This window comes from Microcaecilia unicolor, chromosome 4 (genome assembly GCF_901765095.1).
Source record: "Microcaecilia unicolor chromosome 4, aMicUni1.1, whole genome shotgun sequence".
NCBI classification, from domain to species: domain Eukaryota; kingdom Metazoa; phylum Chordata; class Amphibia; order Gymnophiona; family Siphonopidae; genus Microcaecilia; species Microcaecilia unicolor.
This window is the reverse complement of record NC_044034.1, coordinates 306,679,114-306,706,511: the sequence shown is the minus strand read 5'-3', so window position 1 is coordinate 306,706,511 and position 27,398 is coordinate 306,679,114. Positions and strand designations below refer to the sequence as shown.

At 43.4% G+C, this 27,398-nt stretch overlaps 1 protein-coding gene across 1 annotated transcript in view; it reads left to right on the top strand.

Annotated features, from left to right (window-relative positions):
• Positions 1-27,398, top strand: part of LOXL2 (lysyl oxidase like 2) — a 186,286-nt gene that overhangs the window by 135,756 nt on the left and 23,132 nt on the right. Inside the window, exons 7-10 of the mRNA XM_030201813.1 lie at positions 1,123-1,274; positions 9,717-9,884; positions 21,178-21,343; positions 25,485-25,728. Of these exons, the coding sequence (XP_030057673.1) occupies positions 1,123-1,274; positions 9,717-9,884; positions 21,178-21,343; positions 25,485-25,728 (730 nt within the window). The remainder of the gene's footprint in view (positions 1-1,122; positions 1,275-9,716; positions 9,885-21,177; positions 21,344-25,484; positions 25,729-27,398) is intronic.

Genomic DNA, 27,398 nt, shown 5'->3' with positions numbered 1-27,398 from the left:
ACATGCATGGGATAAACATAAAGGAATCCTGTTCCGAGGGAATGGATCCTCAGAAGCTTAGCCGAGATTGGGTGGCAGAGCCGGTGGTGGGAGGGGGAGCTGGTTGGGAGGGGGGGATAGTGCAGGGCAGACTTATACGGTCTGTGCCCTGAAAATGACAGATACAAATCAAGGTAAGGTATACAGAAAAAGTAGCACATATGAGTTTATCTTGTTGGGCAAACTGGATGGACTGTGCAGGTCTTTTTCTGCCATCATCTACTATGTTACTATGTTACTATGTATGTGGTTTTATACATATTTTATAGGATTGCATATAAGAAGTATTATAATGGTGGTGTAATAAAATCTTGTAATAATCTATTCTTGTTTGGTATAGATAATATGATATATTACAACTGCCAACACAAAACAATAAAACATTTTAATAGACAGCATAGGGTGTAAGCAAAGATGGAACATATAGATAGATAAGATAGAGTAGCAGGAGAAAGAGGGACTAGTTAGAGAGTTGCAAATGAGGTCAGAAAGGTACTTGAACATTAACTTGGCTAGGATAGGAGTAGGTAAACATGTCCTGCTGTAATATATGCAGCCTGTGCCATTTCACTTGTTATTCCAACCACACTTCTATAAGGTTGTTATTATTGGAGTGGCGACTTTACAATATTGGCTTTCAGCTCAGAGACTGGATTCTTGGCTTGAAGGGGAATTGCTCTGACCCAGCATGTGACTTCTTTTGCTCTGATAAACATATTCTCCCAGTGCCTTACCTTAAGCATTTGGGACTGGGTAACAGTGACAGTTTTTCTTCTACTCTTTCTTCCTTTATGGATAAGTCCAGCTGCCAGAGGTACATAAATCAATTGCTCATGAAAATGGAAAGACAAGTTCATACTCATAATGGAAGCAAAACCAATACTGACTCAGCTAGTCCCTTTTGGCTTAGGACTGTGTGGTCACCTTATGCATAATTAGCTAAAATCTACCAGATGTTTCTTAAGTGCCATAATTGTGATGGGCGTTAGTCTAGTTGAATGCAAGTGATGTCAGTTCATTCTACAGGCATTCATCCTCCATCCAATACAATTCAGGTTCTAGTATGGCGTGTTTCTTTTTTAGGGATGGGTCCTATACACATGAATGAGATACAGTGTTCTGGTTTGGAGAAGTCCATTACTGACTGTAGCTTCAACATTCAGTCCCAGGGATGTAACCACGAGGAAGACGCTGCTGTGAGATGTAACATTCCAGCCATGGGCTTTCAGAACCAGGTTAGACCCTCTAAAACCCAAAAGAACCAGTACCACCACATGCATGCTATTCAAAACCAATTTGTATTGATGGTATTATAAAGGAGCACGTGTAGTTTATAGCTGCTGTATGGGATTCTTTTTTTCAAGGATGACAAGGGTAATAGTGAAATATGCTGTAGAAGAAGTAAAGCTATAATCTTCAGCTCTGTACGAGAGGGGACATTCCAGAATTGTCTTCTAGATACCACACATACAGGACGGAATTATCACACTATTCACACTGGACAAACAGCAGACATAGGGGCCCTTTTACTAAGGCGCACTGAAAGATGGCCTGCAGTAGTGTAGACACGTTTTGGGTGCACACAAAATCATTTTTCAGTGCACCTGTAAAAAATGCCTTTTATTTTTGCCGAAAATGGACATGCGGCAACATTAAAATTGCCCCGCATCCATTTTGGGTCTGAGACCTTACCGCCAGTGGTAAGGTCTCACGCAGTAACTGGGTGGTAATGGTCTATGTGCGTAAAATGCCGATTACTGCCTGATTACCGCCTGTGCGCCAGAAATTAAAAATATTTTCCGGGCGCATGTAAAAAATGAAATTACCGCACAGGCCACATGGTAGACAGGTGGTAACATGGAATTGCCGCACGTTGGGCACTCATAGGCACTTGTGCGGCTTAGTAAAAGGGCCCCATACTTTTTAGCCAATCTTTTAAAAAAAAGCACAAACATAACTTTATTCTACAGCTTGCTGTGGGACATGTGGAGGGGCATAATCGAACGGGGTGCCCAAGTTTTCCTGAGGGCATCCTCGCAGGAAGTCCCGCAAAGGGGCGGGGAAACCCGTATTATCGAAACAAGATGGGCGGCCATCTATTGTTTTGATAATACGGTCGGGGATGCCCAAATCTCAACATTTAGGATGACCTTAGAGATGGTCGTCCTTAGAGATGGTCGTCCCTGGTTTTCGGCGAGAATGGAAACCGAGGACGTCCATCTCAGAAATGACCAAATCTAAGCCCTTTGGTTGTGGGAGGAGCCAGCATTCGTAGTGCACTGGTCCCCCTGACAAGCCAGGACACCAACCGGGCACCCTAGGGGCCACTGCAGTGGACTTCAGAAAAAGCTCCCAGGTGCATAGTTTCCTTACCTTGTGTGCTGAGCCCCCCTAAACCCCCCAAAACCCACTCCCCACAATTGTACACCACTACCATAGCCCTTAAGGATGAAGAGGCACCTAGATGTGGGTACAGTGGGTTTGTGGTGGGTTTTGGAGGGCTTACATTTACCACCACAAGTTTAACAGGTGGGGGGGGGGGGGATGAGGCTGGGTCCACCTGCCTGAATTTGCACTGCAGTACCCACTAAAACTGCTCCAGGGACCTGCATACTGCTGTCATGGAGCTGGGTATGATATTTGAGGCTGGCATAGAGGCTGGAAAAAATATTTTTTTTTAATGTTTTTTAGGGTGGGGGGGGGGGAGGTCATCCCTGATTCCCTCCGGTGGTCATCTGGTCATTTAGGGCACATTTTTGTTGCTTGGTTGTAGAAAAAAAAAAGGACCAAGTAACGTCGGCCAAGTGTTTGTCAGGGACACCCTTCTTTTTTCCATTATCAGCCGAGGATGCCCATGTGTTAAGCATACCCCAGTCCCGCATTCGCTATGCTTCCAACACGCCCCCATGAACTTTGGTCATCCCCACGACGGAAAGCAGTTGAGGACGCCCAAAATCGGCTTTTGATTAGGCCAATTTGAGTGACCCTGGGAGAAGAATGCCCATCTCCCGATTTATGTCAAAAGATGGGCGCCCTTCTTTTTCGAAAATAAGCCTGACAGTCACCTGCATGGTTTTTTTTCTGTGGTTAGAATTTTGCTCTAAAACTATACTGGAAGATTTTAAAATGCCATTTTTCTGCGCCAAGGGAGAGCAATTTTCAGTCCATTAACATGAGCAAATGCTTTGAACATTGTCCTCCCTCTAAGTATGCAGAAACCAGCATACAGCCTTACCTGTCACGTGGTCAAGGAAAAATAGGAATTGAACGTGAGGACAGAACTCAAGTAAGCTCTTTCATATTACAATGAGGATAGACCAGCGGGTCCTTTATTGACCACTATTCTATCTGGCTGATATTCAGAATGATTTAACCAGCCAGAAATGGCTGCCGACTGGTTAAATCCCTTGTGCGCAGCTATCCAGTACTTACCTGGCCAGTTGAGTTAAGGGCCGATGGCCCCTCACTGCATAAGCAAACCACTTAAATTAGGTTGCATAAATAGCAGTCCTATCTTTAAGCAGTTTGGCTTATCTGGGCAAGGGCTGAATATTGAGTTAACCAGCTATGTGTTAGCGAGCTCAAAAAAAAAAAAAAAAAAAAAGAGATTCCATGCTGAAGCCCAGACAGGGCCTGACATTGAATATCCAGGAATAATGCCAATAGCAGGCAGCAAAACGCTTACCGCTGGCAGCTGAATATACGGGGAGGGGGGTATGTTTCTACATTAAATATCCAACATTGATGGGTTGGGGAACATGTTCCACTGTATATTTTACAAATATGAGGTCTTGAAATATCATCCAGCTGATAGGAAATTATCAATGAGTGGCCAACACATAACTCCCTTTTCCAAATATTTTTTCAAGTTATCTGGATAATATCCAGCCACTTAAGGGGAGAAGCTATCAACACAAGCTGCCGTTAAGATGTGTTATCTTACTGTTAACCCCAGTTATTACTAATTAGGTTTCATTGCATAAAAAGGGAATTGTGGTAAAATATGCCCCTAAACCATTGGATACTACCTGCATAAAAAGGGGCTGAATAGGGGAGGAGTGGAGATGGCATTGGGACTTATCTGATAGCAGCAATATTTATCCACATTCCAAATAAGGTTTGGGGATAAATTAGGCTTCCTCAATAGGAGGCCTGTATCTATTTGGATAGTGCCAACATGGTCACAGCTCAGCATATACATTTGGTTCCGCTAATTATCTGAATGACCTGACAGTGTGAAATATACATAGGAGTGGAGGAGTGGCCTAGTGGTTAGAGCACTGGTTTTGAAATCCAGAAAAGAAGTGGCCGCTTCAAATCCCACTGCTGCTCCTTGTGATCTTGGGTAAGTCACTTAACCCTCCATTGCCTCAGGTACAAAATTAGATTGTGAGCCCACCTGGGACAGAGAAATATCCAGTGTACCTGAATGTAACTCACCTTGAGCTACTACTGAAAAAGGTGTAATCCAAATTAATAAATAAATAGTAAGGACTGTAAGGAGCCAGCTCTGTGGGTGGCAATGGGTGCTGAGCACTCCCTGTATTGAGCAAGCTCCTTCATTATGTCCAAAGAAGGGTGATATGTATCGTGTTTGGCGGTACCAGTGCTTGACTATATCGGCTGAAAACATTGAAAACCCATTTTTAAAAAGTAGAGAATTTGTAATGACTGCATATAGTCTGACTCCCTTGCTGACTCAGGATCTGCAGATTAATAGGAACAAAGCCCATCTACTGGCTGTCCAGTGTCCCTTCCTGTTTCAAGTCCACCTTGCCCTCTGACTTTTGTCCTCACTTCCCTGCAAACACACACTGTGAAAAAGCTCTTGCATGGTCAGAATGTGGGTATTGTTTCTCTATGATGTCATCAGCCACTTATTTGGCAGGCTTACACAATGACTGTTCTGTTATCTAATGGCCTCATTTTCCCAGAGAATACATGATTTTACTCTGTCAGAATGAGCAGGGTATACTCTGAATGTTGTGTGTTTCTGCACAGTCCGAAATATTGTGGGTACAGAACTTTAGCGGTATATGTTGTCCCACAGTGCAAATGAGAATTCCCTTTCTTAGAAACAGTCTAGATTCACACAAATGTACTGACTGCTCTTAAGAGCCACCTGGATTCTCTGCTTTCTCTAAATTCATCTTACCATATTAACCTGGATCTCTCAAACGTGATGATTTGAAGATGCCAGGGTTTTTTCTTGACTTATGCATCTAAGCTCTCTTTATCCCATGTTAGCTGTAAAACATCTGTATTATATTATCCTCCCTCATATAGATTTGAGCAATGCAATTGTAAGCAAAACAGCCTGACTTCTAAATAATTATAGGACCAGGCAGCATGGTGTTTGTGCAGTAATTAGTACTTTAATTAGTACTGTTGGCAGAGCTCAAAGGAAAGAAAAGCACAGATAATACTTTTTGATTTAAATCTTACATTTCTGTGATGTTTTGGAAGCCGCAGTTAACCATAGAATCTTCCCAAGGGTATTACTCAACTTGAAGAGCATGTGACAGCCATGAAGAGCAGGAATTTATATTTAGACCCAGCTTTTTCCTTGTACTTCTTTGGTTTACAGCTCATTTAGAACCAGGACTGGGCTCCGATGTCATTTTATTTCCCATATCACCTTTAGTGTAGTCATTGTAGTGACAGTCTTCTGCCGAGGGTCATGCACCAGGTCTTCCAGAAATCTGCAAACATGGTCTTTACATATAAATGCCATGCAATGTGCAATGACTGTGATATTCTCTTCTCTGGGGTTCTGAACATTGCTTCCACAAAATCCTCAACCCTGGCAGACTGAGTGATCAGATGACCTGCGCTGGGAATTGTACCCAGGTGCTTCCAGCCACTAAAACAGCCTAAGACAAGTAGAATCTTAAAGCATAGCCCTCCCATTTGATCTAACTGCATTAAACTAAATAAAGAAAAAGCAAGGTCAAATTTTATTAGTGATGACATCTTTAAAATATTCATAGAGAACACCCAATATATATTTTTAAATGAAAGAAAATGAAAGCAGGGGAAAAAAACAGATTACATTTCATTTTGCATAGATGTCTCTACAAGGCAGGAAGAACCATCCTATAAAATTGGCTTGCCACCCTTTTCTCACCCCACTGACAGCACAAATGTTCTGATGTGTTAGCCTGGACCTAAAATTGCAGAGATGAGTCCCAGAGAAAATAAGCAAGTAGGCAGCCAGCAAGTACAATGGATGGACACACCTCTCCCCTTCCCAGCACAGCCTGTACCCTTCACAGTGTTTCAGCTTCCTGACTCACATAGATTTCTGTAGACCTTATGGCAAATACAACAAGACTGGCCCCACTTGGCTCAGGAAGCTGATACTGTGCTAGGTGCAACTCCACTCATCCTGCTAGCTCTTGGGAGGCGCAAAACATGAGGCATGGGGCACAAAGGCTGTCCCAAAATAGAGAGGGGTTAGGCACTCAATCAGAGCAGTTGGGGGACAAAGAACCCCAGATGTAGAAGAGGAGTGCAGGAAGAAAGGGAAACAGGAATGGAGGGGTAAATGGACAAGAGAGATGAGAGAGGTTGGGGGGATGGGGGACAGATGGAAAAGAAGGAATGAGATGTGAGAGCAAGCCATTATCATGGAGGAAGAGGATAGGAGGGAAGAAATCGAGAATGAGAGAGAGAAGGAGCGAGGAAAGATGGAAGGAGAAAGCAAGTGGAGAGAGAGATTGAAGACCATAGAAAGAAGATATGAGTGCGAAGGGGAGGAAGAAAGAGAGATGAAAGAGAGGTGAGGACGGAGAGAGAGAGTATCACTTGGTGGAAAAGGAGGATGAGGGAGTAGGCAAGGAGAGAAATGAAAGGGAAGAGAGAAAGTGAGGAAAAGAGGAAAGGGGGAGAGAGGGAGAGGGAAAGGAGAGAAGGGAGAGAGCAATTTCCTGAGTAGAGTTGGGGGGAATGGTAAATGATAGGGCCACTGCAAATGATTTGCAGATATCTGCTAGTTCTATATTTGTTATGTGCTAAGGTTTTCCTGTCTGGGCCCTTCTTACATTAGGGGTTTCTTAGCTCAGTGCTGTTCCTTATAAGTAGATGAGGATGAAAGGTGAAGATAGGTGGCAACATAGTTTAGAAAATGAATGAAGGTGAGTTGGTGGCAGCAGGAACTGAGGTTCTCCATCTACAGAAGATGCCTCCATGGGGCACACTGCAAGTTTCTCACTTCTGTTCACCTTGCTAATATGCCAAAACGGTATTTGAAGGGTGTTTGGCTGAGCTCTAGGGTTGTCAAGTGGCTTCACATTTTCAGTACAAGCTGCTCTTGTTTTATTCCATTGCATAGAAGGATTGCTGTTCTTAGGGAAATCAGAACTACACGTCCCATTCATGCAATAGAGTAAAACAGGACTAGGTCAATCTGTTCTAAAAATCCTGGTCATCCCACTGTGACTGTGACCAATGTTTCTGGTTATCACTAATGATTATTGTTATGTGATGTGTGATGAGGAGTGGTCAAAACTGAGAACAGGACCACCCAAAGAGCTGCCAAGTTACCCAGTTCCAGGAGGCAGACCTTAGCCAGTCCTGATTTTGAACTTCCATTCCAAAGTAGTGTGGAATTCATAGTCCTAGTTCTACTCATCGAAACCAGTGCTGAAGAAGCAATGTGCTGATTGAAATCAAAGTACAGCTATTGTGGGATCCAAGATGGAAGTGACTAGTTAAGCTCTAAAACACACCCATATTAGCGAAAGGAAGGCCATCAGGCTGTTTCTAATCAGCCTGTTGTGGGTATTTATTTATTTATTTATTCATACTTTTATCCCACAATTATCCAAAAATGAGTTTCGGTTCAATGTTGCTTACATTTAACAGAGATTACATTGATTCAGTTACATTTACAAAGGTTGTATGATGCTGTGTTTTACAGTGGTTGGTAAGATAACTATTAGTGCGTATAGAATAGTCATTTGGGTTTCTTGAGAAGATATGTCTTAGTTCATTTCTTATATGAAAAGATGTATTACAGTAAGACATTGTTGTTCTACAATGATTAGTGCATATTTTACTTATAGAATTTCCTGAAGATTTAGGTCTTTTCTGAACTGGAGGTAGTTCATGATTTGGCCATATGGACACTTGTCCCCTTCATTCTATACACTTGCGTGCCCAACTTAACGGCTTGCATGCAAAGTTGCATGCTCAGGTTATAAAGTAAGGTCAGTTATGTGTGTAACTTTTGAGCAGGGACTGTCTCTCTGTGTCAGGTGTTCAGCACTGCGTGCGTATGGTAGCGCTATACAAATGTTAATAATAATAACTTAATTGAATCAATTAGAGGCTAATTGGTGGCACGGTGTCAGGGGCATAGCTACGGGGGGCCACAGGGGCCTGGGCCCCTGCAAATTATGTCCGGCCCCTGGTTTGGCTAGCGGGGTCCCCAACCCGCGCCAGCCGAAGCCTTCTTCAGTGCCGTCTCCGGCGCAGCGGCATTCATGCCCTGCTCTTCTTGCTCCTTTAGAAGTGTCAGCATGCACAGGACAGGAGGAGCAAGAGGAGCAGGGTAGGAACGCCGCTGCACCAGAGACAGCACTGAAGGAAGGCTTTGGCTGGTGAGGGGTTGGGGACCCCTACCAGCAAAGGTATTTGCGAGGTGAGGGGGTGCGAGGAGGCGAGGGGGGTGCGAGAAGGTGCGAGGCGGTGGCGGCGGGGGGGGGGGGGAGGCGAAGCAAGGCGTGGCGGTGGGGGGGGGGGGTGGCAGCAGGGCAGCACTCAAAATGTGCCCCAACCTCGGGCTCTGGCCCCCTCCCACCGTAAGGTCTGGCTACGCCCCTTCTTAGTGTTAATTGGCACTTTTTAACAGTTATGCATATTGCCCTTAGCTGGTATTCTGTATCAATAATCCAGTCCCCTAGACTAGAGCACTTGGAAACAGCACAGGCCCCATTTTAGTGGCCTGGCCACATCTGTTTTTGCAGTTCTTTGAATAAGTGGTAAACACTTCTTTTATGGCTATGACAGACAGGGCAAGAGATGAAGTAGACCAGAGACTGAATTCAGTTTCTTGCAGCACAGTAGGCAGGTGCAAATGAGCTGGCTGGGGGTGGGCCTAATGTTTAGAGCAGAGATGTGAGAACCATTGAAACCAGAGCTCAAATCCCACTGACCCTCCCTGTGATTTCAGACAAGTCATTTAACATCTCATTACCTCAGATTGTAAACCCCAACAGGATAACAACATAACTGAAAGTAATTCATCTTGAACTACTGCTGAAAAGGCAGAAGCTAGATCCAAAATGCACCTCCTCCCAACTTGGTCCATATCTGCTGACATCAGGTGTTTCCATGACTGTTCATTTTTACTGCTTTTCAGGACATCTGAATACTTATGCAGTGGATTAATCCACCTGTCTGCCCATCCAGAGGCACCATAACTTTCAATGAAGTGAACTGAGCAGGTTCAAACTTCCTGAAAAGACTAATTGTAGTCCTGGGATTTACTCTGATGAAACTCAGCAGAACACAATTAATAGCCATTGCAATAAAATATATGTTTTACTAAAAGCACATAATCAACACCTTACCTTTCCCTTGCTGTGCTAGAGACAAAAGTGAAGAGTTGAGAAGCACTTTGAAATTCCAACAACTGCAAGCTTTTAATTACCTGGGTTTATGTTATCTGACAGGTGCGTTTAAGAGGTGGCCGCTCACCGAACGAAGGCCGGGTTGAGATCCTGATGGAGCGAAATGGGACTCTAAGGTGGGGGACAGTCTGCAGTGATGGCTGGGGGACTGTGGAAGCTATGATAGTCTGCCGTCAGTTAGGGCTGGGTTTTGCCAGCCATGCATTTCAGGTAGGTGCCTTGTTTCTCCCTCTCTGTTAACAGTGATTCTTTCTATTTCAATTCTGCATGATATCATATAGCTGAATCCAGTTCAACCATAGCATAATCCGTTTTATAGGAACATTCCGGCCGATTTTTAAGAGAGTTACTGGTCAATGCGCTTGGTCATGGCTATCTGGTCATTTTCAGCATCACTTAACTGTGGACGTTCCAGGGACAGAGTCTGGTTAGGTCCCAATATTCAGACCTAACTGACCAGGTTTAGCACATAAATAGGACAGCATAAATAGCTGTTCTATCTTTATGTGCTGACCCATGACTGGTTAAGTCTGAATAATAATTTAACTGGTCACGCACCAGCCGGCTTTCAGAAAACAGAAATTCAATGCCGAAGCCCACACAGAGCTCAACATTGAATTTCCAGTTTTAGCACAAGTGGTGGACAAAAGTACACCACCAGCTGGTTATTGGCCAGTATTTGTTTACCTGCTGCACATACTTAATGCAAATATCTGTGAAACTGAATGGCTATAGTGCAACCTAGTGCCTTATATATATGGTGGAATATGCCCAAATGCAGGAGGATTTAGGAGGCCTGGTGGATACAGTCATAAGCTGTGCTCTTGCCAATTTATTGTTTAAAAAACCAGTGATAGATTGTTCAGTAAATCTTATAATAACATTTCCCAGAAAGGAACTTGTTAACTTTTTGCAGTGATAAATAAAAGTGTTTTTATTCACCACAGTTAGTTATCCTGGTAGCAAAACAATGTTTCACACTCCTATGACATTATGCTATTGTGATTGATTCTAGCACTGCATAGTGTTGTGAGTGAACACAGTGCAATAAGTGACTCCAGATGTAGAAGGAAAGGATTGCAGATCATGGGCTGGGGAAAGATTCCTCCACCCTGCAGATATTATCATCTGCTGTAAGTAGATGGAAAGAATGGCAGCCTAGATATATGTTTAAATCTGTTTATTGACAGACACTTCAAACAATGTAAACATTTCATTACAATCCTGTAAACAATACAAAGGCCACTTTGGTGTTACCCAATGTCAGTGTTGTCCAACCGCTTTTTTTTTTCCCTACCCCCCCCCCCCCAACCATCCCCAAACTCCCCCCCCCCCCCCCCCCCCACCCAGCCAACTCACAAATAGTTAACCTGGTACCGCATTTCTACTATTCAACATGTGTCAGAGAAGTTGGCCAAGATATGAAAAGTTAGAATTAAATTATACATATTTGTTTGTCCAGAGCGGTCTGCTATGAGTAATTTAACTGCTACAGTATTATTAACAAAATACAATACCTGATTGGCAACATTAAAAGTTCAAGATATAACTTCTTCCCTTGACTGGTAAAGTTAACCACAAAGGTTCCCATTGTTCTTGGAATTTCTTTCCCATCTCACTATCCAGAGATTTCACCCCACATCTGTCCATCCTCATCTGCTGAATCATCTGGGACCTCCAAAACTCCATCTGTGGCCCCTGTTCTGATAGCCACCATTTCAAAATGGTGACCAACCCATAATAGACAGCCATCTGTGTATACTCTTTAAAACCCGGAGGAGGTGTACCAGTATAACTATACTTATAAAACAATAGCAAGGGATTATTCACCAATGTGCACCCCCATTGATGTTCCACAACCTGTAACACCTCCCCCCAAAATTTTTTGACTGGTAAGCACAGCCAAAACATATGTCCCAATGTTGCATGCGCTCCCCCACACTTAGGACATGACCCATCATGTGTTTCAAAAATTTTGGATGCTCTATTCGGTGCAATATACAGGCGCAATAAAAATTTATACATCCTCTCTCTTTGCGGGATCGACAGCTTCATCGAATACAAATGCCGTAAAAATATCTGGCACTGTTCTGCTGTCACTTCACATCCCAAGTCCTTTGTCCATTCCCGAGCCAAGCGCACATACTCCAACTCTGATGTTGTATCCTTCAATTGTTGGTGATGGTATCACAACGGCACTGCCTGCTGCGATCCCAATGAATACATTTCTGGAAGGACTTCCTGGACATCCTCTGTCAAATCCGTCCAGCACAGGGAGGATATATACTGCCGTAATTGTAAGTAGGCAAAGTGGTGGCCCGCACCCATCCCCAATTTCTCCCGTAAATCAGACAATGGCTTAAGGTGTCCCTCTTCATCAACCACATGAGCTAGATAAACTATCCCTTTATTGGCCCATGTATGAAAGATTCCGGACCCTTGGCCCGGAGGAAATGCGGGGTTGTCACATAAGGGTAACAAGGGAGTTGTTTTTGCCGTGAAGTGATGCCTCTTGCATATCCATCTCCAAGTGGCTCGCATCGGGAACAGCAATGGGTGTTTTCTAAAGATCTGGGCAGGTAAGCCTCTTCCCCCATGTAACAAACAGCTGAAATGCACTCCTGGCAAACAAGAGAACTCCGCAGAAGTTATAGAAAATTCTGCAGTGCCCCGGAACCAATCGTTAATGTGCCTCATTGCACAAGCCATGGATAGGAATCTAACACTAAGAAGTCCCATCCCTCCATATTCCCTCGGCGTAGCAATCAGGCGCAACGGGAGTCTAGGCCTTTTGCCCTATATGTACCGATTTAACCTCTTCTCATCAGGGGCAATTGTTGGAACGTGTATAGCCATTTAGGAGCTAACAGCATATTAAATAAGGCTATCCGCCCCCATAATGTTATTGGTAATTTCCGCCACAAAGCCAATTTACTTTTAGTCGCTTCCAGCAGAGGTCGGATATTTAGTGAGTATAAAGATGTCAAATTTCGGGGAATTCGGATACCTAGATATCTCACCTGACCTTCCGCCCAGTGTAATGGGAACTCCCCTTTCCAGAGCCTCTGAAGAGACTCGTCCACTGCCAGTGCACTTGATTTTTGTAAATTTAAGGAGAACCCTGAAAGGGCACCAAACTTCTCTATCACTGTCAGCGTCACCTGTAAGGAGGCCTGCGGATCCGAAAGGACCAAAAAAATATCATCTGCATAGGCTAGCGTCTTCACAACCTCTGGGCCTATATCCACCCCTTTAATACTGTTCAGACCATTCAGGGTTCTTATCAAGGGTTCTAAAGTAATATCGAACAGTAAGGGGGACAGGGGGCACCCCTGTCTCGTTCCACGTTGTATTGCAAACCATTCTGATCTCCCTCCATTTGCTATAATTCTTGCCCCCATGCCTGTATATAATGTTCGAATTATCTGGTTAAATCCCCCTGGCATGTTCAACCACTCGAGAGTCTGAAATAGGTATTCCCAATTTACATGGTCAAAAGCCTTGGCCGCGTCTAGACTAACTAACAAGATGGGATCTTTATTTTGTGTACTTTTGGCCATTGCTAGGAGAATACGGCGCACATGTTGTACCGAGTGTCTCCTTGGAATAAACCCTGTCTGAGCCACCCCAACCACCTCTGTAACATGCCTCACCAATCTGTTTGCCATCATTTTGGACAGGAGCTTAACATCAACGTTTATTAAAGAAATTGGCCTATAAGATTCAGGATCCTCTGGCTGTTTGCCCAGTTTCAGGAGCAAAGTAATTAACGCTGTGTTTTCATGTTGAGGGAACTGCCCCAATTCTACTACTGCCGTGTAATATTCCAGTAGAGGGCCGAGCAGGGGCATCTGTAATATTTTGTAGAACTCCCCCGGGAACCCATCTATCCCGTGTGCTGAATTTAATTTCAGCCCCTTTATGGCAGCCTGTAATTCTCGTGGTTGCCAGGGCTCTTCCAAACATTCCTGTGCCTCTAGTGAAAGTTTTCCCACCCCTGACTTACTCAGAAATCAGCCACCGCTGCCCTATCAACGTTACCACTCTGAGTGTAGAGTTTTTGGAAATGGCCCTTCAAAGTCTTCAACATTTCATCCGTGCGATTTATTATCTGTCCTCTCTTATTTTTTAGGGCCGCTATCGTTCTGTTCCCCCCCCATGACTTGACCAGTTTAGCCATAAGGCCACCCTGATGGTTACCGTACTTCTGCAAGCGGTATCTTTGGTAAATCATGTTTCTTCGTGTTTGTTCATGTATCAAAGAGTTAAGGGTCGCCTGCAGCGTCAGGTAATTCTCCCTGTTATCTAAGGATGGGGAGTTTAGAAATGTGCGCTTGGCCCGCACCAGACGACTAGACAAGTTGAGGATAGAAGCTGCTAGTTTCTTCCGCCTCGCTGCCGTGTAGGAAATAATATCGCCCCGTATTACAACCTTTGCTGTGCACCAAAACAACTGCGGGTCATCCCTATGCTGGTCATTATGTGCAGTGAACTCTTCCCATTTCTTTTGCAAATAGTTGGTAAACTCTGTATTCCCTGCTAGATAGTTAGGGAATCTCCAATGTTTACTGGTGGAGTGCCCTGCCGGGGCCTCTAACTCCACCCAAACCGGAGAGTGGTCCGATATCACCTCTGAGTCCATCTGCACTTCCGAGATCTCCGAAAAAAGACTGCCCGATACAAATATATAATCCAATCTAGCCCACGAGCCATGGGCCCGAGATCTATGAGAATAGTCCCGTTCCTCCGGTCTCAGAGATCTCCATGCATCAATTAGCTCTAAAGAGGTGACAAAAGATGGCAAAATCCCCCTCTTCCCTCCCCCCAGTGTCTCCTGATTCCGAGCCCCAGTACAATCCAGTTCTGGATCCATCACAGCATTCATGTCCCCTGCAATTATTAATTGTTTATCCTCATATGGGATTAATTTTGTCAGGAGGTCTGCAAAGAACCCCGGCTCATGCGGTGTTGGAGCATAAACTGTTAATAAATAGACCTCTCTGCCTTGTATACTCAACCTGACCAGCAAGAAACGCCCACCCTCATCTTGTAAGATATTTTCCACTGAGTAAACCAAGGATTTCCTAAAGAGAATCACTACACCCCCACAGCGTGCACCCGAGGATGCCCCTTCAACCTGTCCCACCCACATCCTCCTTAACTTCTGGTGCTCCTCATCTGTCAAACGTGTCTCCTGGAGACAAGCTATGTCCGTTTTAAGTCTATTTAAATGTGTCAATATCTTTGTCCGTTTTATTGGAGAGGAAATTCCTCCCATATTCCAGGTTACAATTTTTATTGGAACGCCAACATTAAGAGGGCCTTAACACAGAGTATTATTGAGTCCTCGGAGTCTAGGGGCCCAGCCCTCCCCCCAAACCCCACGGCAGCCTAGATATATAGTAATGTACTTTAGGGATGGCCTGTCCTTTGCAACGATGTGGGAAATGTCAACGACATCCAATGTTGTTTCATGTCATTAATGAATTAAAAAAGGCAGAAAAACACATTCCCCCCCCCCCCTAATTTTATAAAAGTCACCAAAAATTGTGTGTGCAAATTTAGGCATGCGCCCAATTTCTGTGAAGAATTTAATTGAATAATGAGCTACTTAGCACCAATAATTGGCTTTTAACAAGCAATTATTGGCACTAATTAGATTTTATTGGAACTTACGTGCCTAAATTTTATGCACTGAAATGGGAGGGTCATGGGTGGAATGGGGGCATTCCTAGCATTTATGTGCATTGTTATAGACTAAGGAGGATATGCACCCAATTTAGGAAAATACATTTGCACCACATTTTAGTTGGTGCAAATGGCCGCGCCTAAAGTTAGGCGTGATTTCTGGGCATAAGCGCTATTCTATAAACCATGCCTAACTTTAAGCGTAGCTTATAGAATAGCGGTTTTTTGGCACCAGATTTTTCGGCACCATATACAGAATTCATCCCTTTGTGTTTTTTCGTTTGCTGATAATAGTATACACTCATTTGAAAGACTTGGCACTATTTGCTAAAAGGTCACACTCTTTTGGGAAGAGTGCGCAGTCTTTTTTTCCACGATAGTGCACAGATTTGAACCTTTGCACATGCCTTAACCACTGTGCATGCAAAAATAGAGCAGCTATGCATGCACTATCGCCTGTTCTGAAAGACCACACTCTCTTAGCCAATAGTGTGCAGTCTTTCCAAAGAGTGCACACTCAGGCCCCGATGCTCAGAAAGAAATATGGGCGCTAGAGGCCATTAGCACCAGACTAACTCCTGCATTTGCTTCCACCGAATGCTCAGAGCTGACGAGCCAAACAAGGGTGCTTCTCCCGCGGCAAACCCTATGCTAGTTCGGAGCTGGCGTTAGGGCTGTACCGAGCAGGGGAGGAATAGGGAGACCAGAGCTCTTGGCGGCCATGCTGAGAGAAAATGAAGCAGCGGCAATGGTGAAACCCTTGAAATTGCACTTGCACTGCTACAGTGATGAAATCTCCATGCGTGAATGCGTCCCCATGCCCAGTTACATGTAGCCCCAGTATCTACTACTTTAGCTGGCAGGTGTTGCTTTGCAACCAGGGTGTGAATCCCTTCCTCCCCCACCTCAACAGAGAAGCTAGTTAACTTTTAAAAGGGCCAGAATCCCCTTCAGCTGCACTTGCCGGCAGCTCTTCTTCTCCTTCCCTTCTCCCCTCTCGGACATTCTAGGTATGCACTGAAGAGCTGTGTTTAATGCACAACTCTTCAGCACATGCGCCAGACACTGTCCTCCCACAGTTCTCCCTAATGCTCAGTGCTAACAACGTGCCTAAATTTGCATGTCATTAGCGTTGAGCATTAGGGAGTTCCTTCCCAGCACTGCCGTGGCAGTATTTTTCCAGGGCTGTTTAGAACAGTGCCAGACTTTTGAGCATCTGCGCCTCAATGACTTTGCTCTAGTGACCACAAAATGACCAAATGAAAATGAATAGAACAAACATTTCTGGAAACAACATGGGAAATGATATGAAATGAACATTTTCTGGTTGCCCATCCCTAATGAAACCAGAGGAGCAGAGAATAAAACACTGACTTCCACACAAGTTATTTTCCTGTTCTCCTTTGGACTTTTGCCCCATCCCTAATGTACATACCAATAACTGGCCCTATTCTGTTGCTACCCCTCTCTCCCCTACATAGAATATTTTTCATCAAATAATCAATCTATAGTTGTAAGTACGTCCATAGCAGAAGGCAATGGTATTCCTGTTTTGGGCATTCTCATCATCATAAGCCCCTGGTGGAAGTGGAGATAGCACTAGATGAGACAGATAGATTCAGTAGGTACTGTAGATGGATCAAACAGTTGGTAAAACCAAGATGGCGCTTAAGGTTGAGTGCCCTAGAGGAAGTATGGTCCAGTAATAAGGGAATTCAGATTTGACTTAGAAGTTCAAGCCACACGTCTTCACCACAAACTCTGTATACATCCTTTCTTCCTGCTTTATTAACACTGCTTGGGAGCCATAAACCAAGGCATGCATCTTCCTGAGTTTGACTACAAGAGAGATAACTTTGTGGGAGGTTTTACAAGCTGGAGTGCAAGGACATAGATGACGATAAATTAATCCAGAGTAAGACCAGGAGGTTCTATAGTTTTCTGTGGGCCTGTCTACCATTCTTCAGTACCTGGTACTGCGCACAGATGTGTATTACTGCAACTTACTCCTCACCGGCCTCCCACTCGGCCATCTATCCCCCCTTCAATCCGTTCAGAACGCTGCTGCACGTCTTATATTCCGCCAAAACCGATATACTCATATCACCCCTCTCCTTAAATCACTTCATTGGCTTCCGATCAGATATCGCATACAATTCAAGCTCCTCCTCCTTACCTACAAATGCACTCAGTCTGCGGCTCCTCACTACCTCTCCACCCTCATCTCCCCCTATGTTCCCGCCCGCAACCTCTGCTCACAGGACAAAGCCCTTCTCTCAGTACCCTTCTCCACCACTGCCAACTCCAGGCTCCGCTCATTCTGCCTTGCCTCACCCTATGCCTGGAATAATCTTCCTTTACCCATACGCCATGCCCCCTCCCTACCCATCTTCAAATCTCTGCTTAAAACTCACCTCTTCAATGCTGCCTTCGGCGCCTAACCGCTCGAGAAATATTAAATGCCCCAATCTATCCACCCTATCAGATTAACTGTTCACTCGTCCTCTAGATTGTTCACTTGTCTTTAGATTGTTCTCTTGTCTTTTAGATTGTAAGCTCTTTGAGCAGGGACTGTCCTTCTATGTTTGAATTGTACAGCGCTGCGTAACCCTAGTAGCGCTTTAGAAATGTTTGGTAGTAGTAGTAGTAGTAGTATTTGTTTTCCAATGTGAGATATCTGTTTATTTAGAAAACAAATCCTCACTTATATCGTAAGGTTTTGCAATATCATCATTTCCCGAAAAGTTGGGCTTGTAGGGCAGTTTCCAGCATTTCTGATTTCCAGAGTATGCTGGGTCATCTGTCACCCACTGCAGCCTGAGTCACTCACCAGCAAAGGGTTCTCACACTGCAGCTTCCTGCTCTTCCGACCAGTCTGTCAGATGTTCGTACACAGATGTAATTTGTTCTCTGGGCGCCCAGCCTAATTCGGCAGTATGTTTAAGTAAGGAAACCGAAGGGAGGCCAACAAGGAACCAGTTTATAGTGGAAAGCACTAAGGTGTCTATATATGTTTACTTTAGACTGCTGTCGAAACTTAAGAACTGAAGGTTTTCTACTGTAAGGAAATTGAAATGTAACCTAACTCTGGAGTTTTGTGAAATGTAGTAGAACTGTGTGGTTTTGGTTTGTTCTTTTCTGCAGGGTCTCTGTCTCTTCAATTCTTTTCCATCTGACTTTGGTAATTAGTAGAAATGGGCACACAAAAACCTTTCATGTTTGTTGTTTTTTTTTTTTTTAATTTTCAAATGAATGTTGTCAAAAGCGCGCACTATCATGCACTATGTACATTCAAGAAAGGACACTTAAAGTTAGGTGTCCTGATAACCACACTAAGGGGGTCCTTTTATGAAGCCATGGTAAAAAATGGCCTGCGGTAGTATGGGTGCGAGTTTTTGGAGTGCGCTGGGCCATTTTGTACCGCAGCTGGGTAAAAAAGCTTTTTTAATGGGGGCATTAAATGGCCGTGTCTGGCTATTTACTTCCTGAGCCGTTACCACCACCCATTGACCTAGTGGTAACAGTAGTGTCAATTTGGCATGGGCTACATGTGCGGTAGCCCTACCACCACTTTGTAAAAGGGCCTCTATGTGCAAACCCTAAAACAGCAATTATGTATGTAATTATCGCTATAGAATTCTAGTATAAGTGTCCACTTAATGTGCATAACCTAACTGATGTCAGTTACACGCATCATAGTATTCTCTCCCCTGAATACATTTATCCTAGGCATACCCATGTCCCTTCCATGTCCACACTCCCTTAGAAGTTGTGCACAACAGATTTTGTGTGTGCATCTTCTAGAATACTAAGTGCAGTCAAACGATAGCTGCTAATTTGTGCTAAATAGCACTAATTAAGGCCATTTATGGTCTATTACTTATTAACACCAATTAGCTCCTCATATTAAATTAATGTACATGCACAACTGACCCTATTCTATAACTAGCCCACACTTATTTGCACTTGAGGGATGGTGTTTGTGCACCTTAATGAGTGTGCATTATTTACACATGTGGCCAGATTCTATATATGGCACCTAAGAAATCTGCACGGTAAACATTTCTGCCTAAACGTATTCTATAAGTGATGCCTAGATTTAGGTGTGGTATATAGAATACGTTTAGTTGATATCCCAGTGCTTAAAACTACGTGTGTCCATTTACATCAATGAAAATGTGGTGTAAATCCCTGCGCGTAGATTTATGAGCACAGGGCCATATTCTATAAAAACATGCGTAAGTTTTGGAATGTCCATGAAACGCCTGTTTTCCCACCCATAGCCACACCCCTTTAGAATTTAGGCACAGTTCATTACAGAATACGCTTAGCGAGTTGTGCATGGACTGAATATGCCAAAAACACTGAAAGAATTAAATCTGGGGCCAACTTATGAAATACACTAGTCCCATAGAGAGATATAAAAATTTTAAATTTCCACTTATGCACAGAGCATCATATACTGAATTGTGCACTGCTTTTTTTTTTTTTGAAGGGGGGGGGGGGGTGTCTTTTGAAACCATTTCAGTCTACTTTACAGCATCAGCTTGGCACTGCACAGGAAAGCACCCTCTTATTGCTCCTGGAGTACACATGAGGAAAAAACAGAGAGAGCAAACTGTGATCCACAGAGAATATCAAGCAGTCCAGAAAGAGCAGAATACACATCTTCTAGTGTTGAACAAATTTTATTCCACTCAGTGTCGAACATACATTGCCCGACGTGGCCACGTTTCACCTTCCTAGTTTTAATTTTACTAATTTGCTTGTGTGAAGTAAGACTCATGTTTTGAAAAGAAGTTTTACTATGTATATGTATATTGATTTTGAATTACTAATAGTTTTAGCAATCATTCCCTGGATTCTATATAGAGTGACCAAAATTGCGCATGAAAATCCGGTGATAATCTGGATTTGCACACGTAACTTAATTACTTAACAAGCTAATCAGCGCTGCTAATTGCCACTTAACAAGCAATTATTGATATTAATTGGCATTAATTAGAATTTACACGCACAACTTGCTGGGCGTATTCTGTAATGTGGTGTACGTAAATTCTAATGCACGCTGCCAAAAAGGGGGCATGGCCATGGGCATGGAATAGGCGGACTGAAAATCTATGTGCACGGTTATAGAATATACCTGCTCTGTGCCTAATTTAGGCACTGATATTTACACTGTTTTACTTGACTTAAAGGGATGTGCCTAGAGTTAGGCACAGGCATGGCCGCTAGGCATATTCTATACACCAGCTAGGCATATTCTATAAACCATGCCTAAATCTAGGCTCAGTTTACAGAACACACTTAGGCGGAAATATTTTCGGTGCCAATTTTTCAGGTGCCATATATAGAATCTAGTCCCATGTGTATTTATTATATCGTTACTAAATGTATGTGTTTTTATTATAATTTTTGATCTGATTATGTTTTATATGATTTTGATTTTTAATTTGTGATGTTTTAACGTTTAGCTTAAGCCCCTGATGCAGCCTCTAGGAAGGCAAAATGTGGCCACATCGGGCAATGTATGTTTGAGACTGAGTGGTATAAAGTTTGTGCAACACTAGAAAATGTGTTTGTGCTCTTTGTGGACCGTGGGGTACAGATGAGTCAGGCACTAACAACACATGGTACTGATCATCGTCAGTGGAATTTGGTGGGCCAAGGCCAACATGGCACCAATAAGTAGAGGGTTTGTAGCCGGGGCTAGAGATTTATTTGCTTGGCCCCTCCAGCCAAAAAGATTTTCTGTTAGTTATGGCCTTCTATGCAGAGAGTTCTCTAAAAACCTTGTCCTTTCCTTTGCTTGCAGGAGACCTGGTATTGGCACGGTGATGTCAGCGCTGATGATGTTGTCCTGAGTGGCGTGAAGTGCTCAGGCACTGAGATGTCCTTGTCTCACTGCCGGCATCATGGCACGGAACTGAACTGCCCCAAGGGAGGAGGGAGGTTTGCTGCTGGAGTTTCCTGCTCAGAGAGTGAGTCATTTTCCAGTTACAAGGTCTGCATTTCCCTTAGCGCTCTTTAAAGCAGTAGTACCAACCACCACCAGTTCTATTTTTTAAAGTAAGAACTCAACTGGCAGGCAAAAAAATAGGGAGCCGGTCTGGTGGCTGATTTTAGTGGTTAGGCTGAGTGATGCTCCGGTCAGTGGTATCGCTCGGGCAGTGGTATTGTTTCCTCTGCAGCTTCTTACCTATTTCTGTCATTCCTCTCTCTTTTATCATCTTCTGTCTCTCATTAAGTTGCAGTTCCTTTCCTGTTTCTTGCTTGTGTTTTAACACCGCTTTGGTTTTGTTAAAGGTGATATATTAAATGTATTAAAATGCACTTCCACATAGAGAGTCCCAGGTCAGCTCCCAGATTGGATATTCTATACTCTGGGTCATCTGGGGTTGAGGATGTGGGAGAAGCAGAGTCACAGCCTCTGAGGAGTTGTGAGTCATATTGAAAGCAATGCCTGGTGGCCAGATTTAAATCCCTTGATACAACATTGCAGAAGGAGTTGTGGGCTATGGCATAAGGCCCAGGGCTGTTGCTGGAATGACCAGATTTGAATAACAGGAGGGTCAATTGAAATAGGAGAAAACATCCATGCCTGGTTGTGAATGAAAGCCTATAGCAGCAGCATGCCACTGCTAGTCCCAGTCTGATCTGGAGAAGAAAACAGGAACTACAAGGTCAAACTAAAAGACCAGAAACAAGGTTTGTGTCTCATGATTAAGTAACTAAGAGGATAATTTAATAATTGAGATGGGCACACAAGTTATACAATTTTCTAAGACAGTGCTCACCAATCTTTCTGTGGCCACAGCCTTAATTCCTGCAGCCGCCAAAAGGGGGAAAGGGAAATGGGACTTGATATACTGCCTTTCTGAGGTTTTTGGAACTACATTCAAAGCAGTTACATATATTCAGGTACTTATTTTGTACCAGGGGCAATGGAGGGTTAAGTGACTTGCCCAGAGTCACAAGGAGCTGCAGTGGGAATCAAACTCAGTTCCCCAGGATCAAAGTCCACTGCACTAACTACTAGGCTACTCCTCCAAAAGCGTGTAACTTCTAGCAGATGCAGGACAATGTCCTATACAGCACCTACGCAGGTCATGGCTTCAAATGCAGGTTTCATGGCTCTGTTTGAGGTTGCAACCCAGAGTTTGGGAAGCTCTGTTCTATGAGAAAGTATGCAGATACTTTGCTTTGAAAATTACCCCATGGAAAGTACACACACACACATTTACACTCGCTAGTCAATATCCACAATGTTCCCAGTTTATACAAAATATGCACATAAGTAGTAACCCCTCCCCAGTCCTGACCTCAGGGGATGGCTCCACTCAGGCTGTACATACATTCGTTTACATACACACACTCTGGACAGTTTTGAAAAAAAAACTCAAAATAAAACGAAAAACCCACAGAAATGCTTTTAGCACCTTTATTTTGCCTCCATCCTGATTGGGAAGGGGTTTGAGGTACAACTATTCCATAAGCTTATCACAGTATTTCAGTGTAATGTCACAAACACATTTCAGAGTATGTACAAAGGGATGGAATTTTCTTACGTCACCCTCATTGCATCCTCAGTAAGCATCCAAGAGGTTGGTTCCTGTTCCACAGCTGAACTGGTATTATGAGTTGTAATTAATGGGCTTGATATTCAATAAAAGCTGAGCTCCTAAATGTAAGCTCCTAAGTTAGGCTCTATAAGGGGTCCTTTTACTAAGGTGCACTGAAAAATGGCTTGCGGTAGAGTAGTCGCAGGTTTTAGGTGCGTGCCGATCCATTTTTTAGCGCGCCTGTAAAAAAAAGCCTTTTTAAAATGTTTGCTGAAAATGGACATGCGGTAAAGTCTCACGTAGTAACCAGGCGGTAATGACCTACGTGTATCAAATGCCACTTAGCGCACATCCGATACATGCGTCTGAAAATAAAAATTATTTTTCGGCTGCACATATCAGACACACGTCAAAAATGAAATTACAGCAAGAGCCACGCGGTAGCCGGGTGGTAGCTTTCGGCTCTGCCGGTCTCCTGCCCCCTCTGACACCAACTTCCCGTTCTGGGGCAGGGGACCAGCAGAGCCGACTGATGCATGCCTGCTCTATGCGTCCCCTTGCTGCCGGCACCTGGGGCGAACTGCCCCTCACTGCCCAGCCCTAAGTACGCTAGAGCAGCTGGTTTGCTGTCCTAACTTTATGCAGTTGCTTAGCTGGTAAGCTGACCAAAAATCACCGCTAACCAAGTTGCCATTCCTCCCTAATTCTGCTCCTGACTCGACCCTTATCTATCCAGTTAGGGGATGGCCAATTAGCAGTCATATTCAGCGTCATTAGACTTGTTAAGGGATGCTGAATATCGGGTGCTGGCTCATTCAGTGGGGTTTAATTGGGCAGGAGCCTCTGCTGCCCGGTTAAGCCCTTTTGAATATCGACCCCTATGTTTCCAGCTGAAAATTTATCTTAATTCAGGAGCTTAAAAGTTATGCTCATAAATGTAGGCCTCCCATTCATCTGTCTGGATTTATAAGCCTGGTGCTAAAAATCATGACAAAGGTCATACAGGGCAATTCTATAAGCTGGTACCTAGAGGTACACGCCACTTTCACAAGTCCAAGGCGCCGTTAACTGACAGTTAAGCAGCTTTATGAACTTGGCACTATTCTATAAGGTAGGAATTGCCATAGCACCCTCCACATGGGTAGAGAATGGGTGGGCTATAGATATGTCTCCCAGTAACCCATGTAGTTTATAGAATACTATTCACTTAAGAGTTAAACTAGGAATTGAACCTGAGTCACATTGTTCACTGTATATTGCACTGACCACTAGGCTATTCCAGCCACTATAATACTATAAATTATGTAAGTCACTCGATGCACCTAAACTCACCAACTTATGCCTGCTATTGACATGCCGTAAAGCACGCCTAAACATGACTACACCAAAGCCAACAAGCTGGTATTCTGTAATGGAATCTTGGTGCCAAGATGCCATTATAGAATTGTCACAAAGCGCACAGCACTGGGGAGCCTATACTGAGGTGCTAATTTATAGAATTGTTCTCATAACCTTTTTTTCTCTACCCTAAATGCACCCCTATTGTCTCCCACTCTTTGTACTCCTAAATTAGAAGTTTAGTGAAATTTTGAGTATACATTTAGCCACCCAGTCCTATTAATTTTTCAAAGCGGTGAATTTAGGAGCATAATTCTCAAAAATCAGGAGCATAAATCCTTTGAATATTGGGCTCTATGAGTTTTCAGAGTTTGTAATACATTTTGTTACAATTCGGTTATGGATTACATTGTGAAGAGTTATACGAGACAAAATCAAAGTATCGTTAAGGAATATATCAATGGAAAAGAACGTTGAAACATTGGAAGGAAACAACGAGAAGCTAAAGGGCAATATATCATAACAAAAAACATATGGTATACATTTTTTTTTTCTTTGAGTAGAGGTATGAGTGTGGTGAGATTTCAGGATTGAGAATTCATAAGTGGATGTGTTGATGTATTATAGATACCCTGAGTGTGTCTGCTGGTTTATGTAACATTTTTTCTTTAATTATTTACAGCACAGCAGATTTTTCCTGCTTCTATGGGCTTTCAGATCAAGCAAAACTGATTTTTACTGGGCCAAAGCAACATGAGCTTTCATTTCCAACTTCTAGGAGCATCCTTGTCTAGGGCCATGCACCAGAGCTCCTACTGGCCACAAGAAGTCATCATTTTGTGATGACTGGGCCTCTGTCCTCCCATGGGCCTTAGTCAGGAATCAAGTCCAGGTCCTCTAGTCTGCACAGCAGTATGCAACACTGTTACTGAGCCAGCCCCACTGACTTCTTGTGGTCATGTGGATACCTATTTAATAAGATTTCTATTTCTATTCTAATTAAGTCATCATGCAAGAATTCTGCATAGCCACTAGGTTTACTCCAGCTAGAAATTCCAATAGACAAAAACTACCTGAAACTGGGGACTTTTAGGGAAAAGACCTAACCATTATGTTGTCCACAAAAGGTGGGACAAAAGCTATAATCATCTTAGTCATTTCTGCAATAAGACATACAGATGGAGATACTACTGAGCTGTTTGCATTTCTTCTTTACTGCCAGCTGCCCCTGACCTTGTCTTGAATGCACCTCTTGTTGAACATACCACCTACTTAGAGGACCGACCAATGTTCCTGCTACAGTGCGCCCTCGAGGAAAACTGCTTATCTTCCACAGCAGCCACAACCCACCCGAACACTGGCTATAGAAGGCTGCTACGCTTCAGCTCTCAAATTCACAACACCGGCCAGTCAGATTTCCGTCCCAAGAATGGTCGCCATGCCTGGGTCTGGCATGACTGTCACAGGCAAGTGCAAACTTTTTGGTATCTCTGTTGCCCCCTGTGGAAGCAGATTAGTTGATGGAATAATATTCTTGATCTTGGTTAGAAATGTTGATCCTGAATATATGAGCACCGGTTAAACTGTAACTTTTCATTCTGAATGGAGTCCAGTGCCATATTTTTGCTGCAGAATATCTACATAGAACGGCGAGGTGCTGGCACTATCTGGACAGTACCTATATTCAGCTGCTATCAGGATAGATTTAGAAGATCTTTTTTGCTGTCCTAAGTTATACAAGTAGAATGCTGGAAATAGTTACTACCCAGATAACTGTGGTCTCTATCCCCGCCAGTCCACCCCAATACTATATGGATAGTGCCGAAGCAGTCTGCTCGGTGGGATTTATCAGATAGGTACTTCTACCAGCTAACTGTCTCAGAGGGATTTATCAGGTAGTAAGTAGGTACTGCCTCTAACTGTTCTGATGTTCCATTGTATATAAGACCAACAAGAGCCTTCAGGTTGTGTGTCTGGATGGTACTTATTCACTTTTATAATGACAGGTCAGTTACTTCTCTCTAAGGGCACCTTGTTAGAGGACAATAGGAATGCTTTTTCACCCTCAGTGCGTTTCTATCTTCTAGCTCCTCTCCCACCATAAAACTAAACCTGTTTTAATTTTGAAACTGCAACGCCAAAACCCATAAAGGCACAAACTGCAACATAATAGGAAAAAAAGGTGGTTTAGCAATTAGAACAGTGGGCTGGATACGAAAACACTGAAGTGCAGATCCCACTTTCACCTCTGACATTCCTTATAATTTTAGGAAGTCACTTTGTGGGTGGTTTTGTAAATGAAGGCATGGGCTTAATAATAAAAATAAAAAGGGCTTGAATACCTTTCTCTCTGTGTAGAATCTGCTAGATTTTCACAGTAAGTATGCATGTACTTTTATTTTTGAAAATTGTCCCAGAAAACTATGACATTTTTACACCTGTCATTTGTGGATACAATTCAGGCATTTGCTTGAATTTACAAAAGTAGGTGTGCAAGTGCTAGATCTCCCCATCCCTACTCTTGAGAACACCTCCTTGTCAATTGGCCAAGGACAGAGGGAGACCAGAGTAAAGGGAGTTGCAGTAACCCTGGTGGGTGATAATAAGTGAGAGTATGAGAGAGCAGATAATGGGCCTGAATGCACAAATTCTATTTAATGCAAAGAAAAACACCTTCAGAATTGATTTGAGGTTCAAAGGTGAGCTTGTGGTCAAAGGTCACATACAGGATCTTCATACTATCCCTGAAAGGAAGCATGTGAGAGCCAATTGTCAGAGATGATGGGAATTGAATAATTTCACATTTTGTGAAGTTCAGGTACAACTGATTGAGCCACGTGGAGACCAGGTTGAGGCAGTCATTAAGAGGGTTAACTGAGAAGGAGGTTGAGGTCAAAGTATATAAGATCTGTATGTCGTTGGCAAGACAGTATGGGCAACTGCACTATTTGTACCATCATGCCCACCATATCATGGTTTCTAAACCCGGATGATCACATGAAATATTCTTTGAAATATGTCACTACATGTAGTACAGATTTTGTTGTTTATTGCTTGCAATGTCCGTGCCAAACATTTTATCTAGGGCAATCATCTAGGAAATTGAAAACAAGGATGGTGGGAATACAGGAGCTCT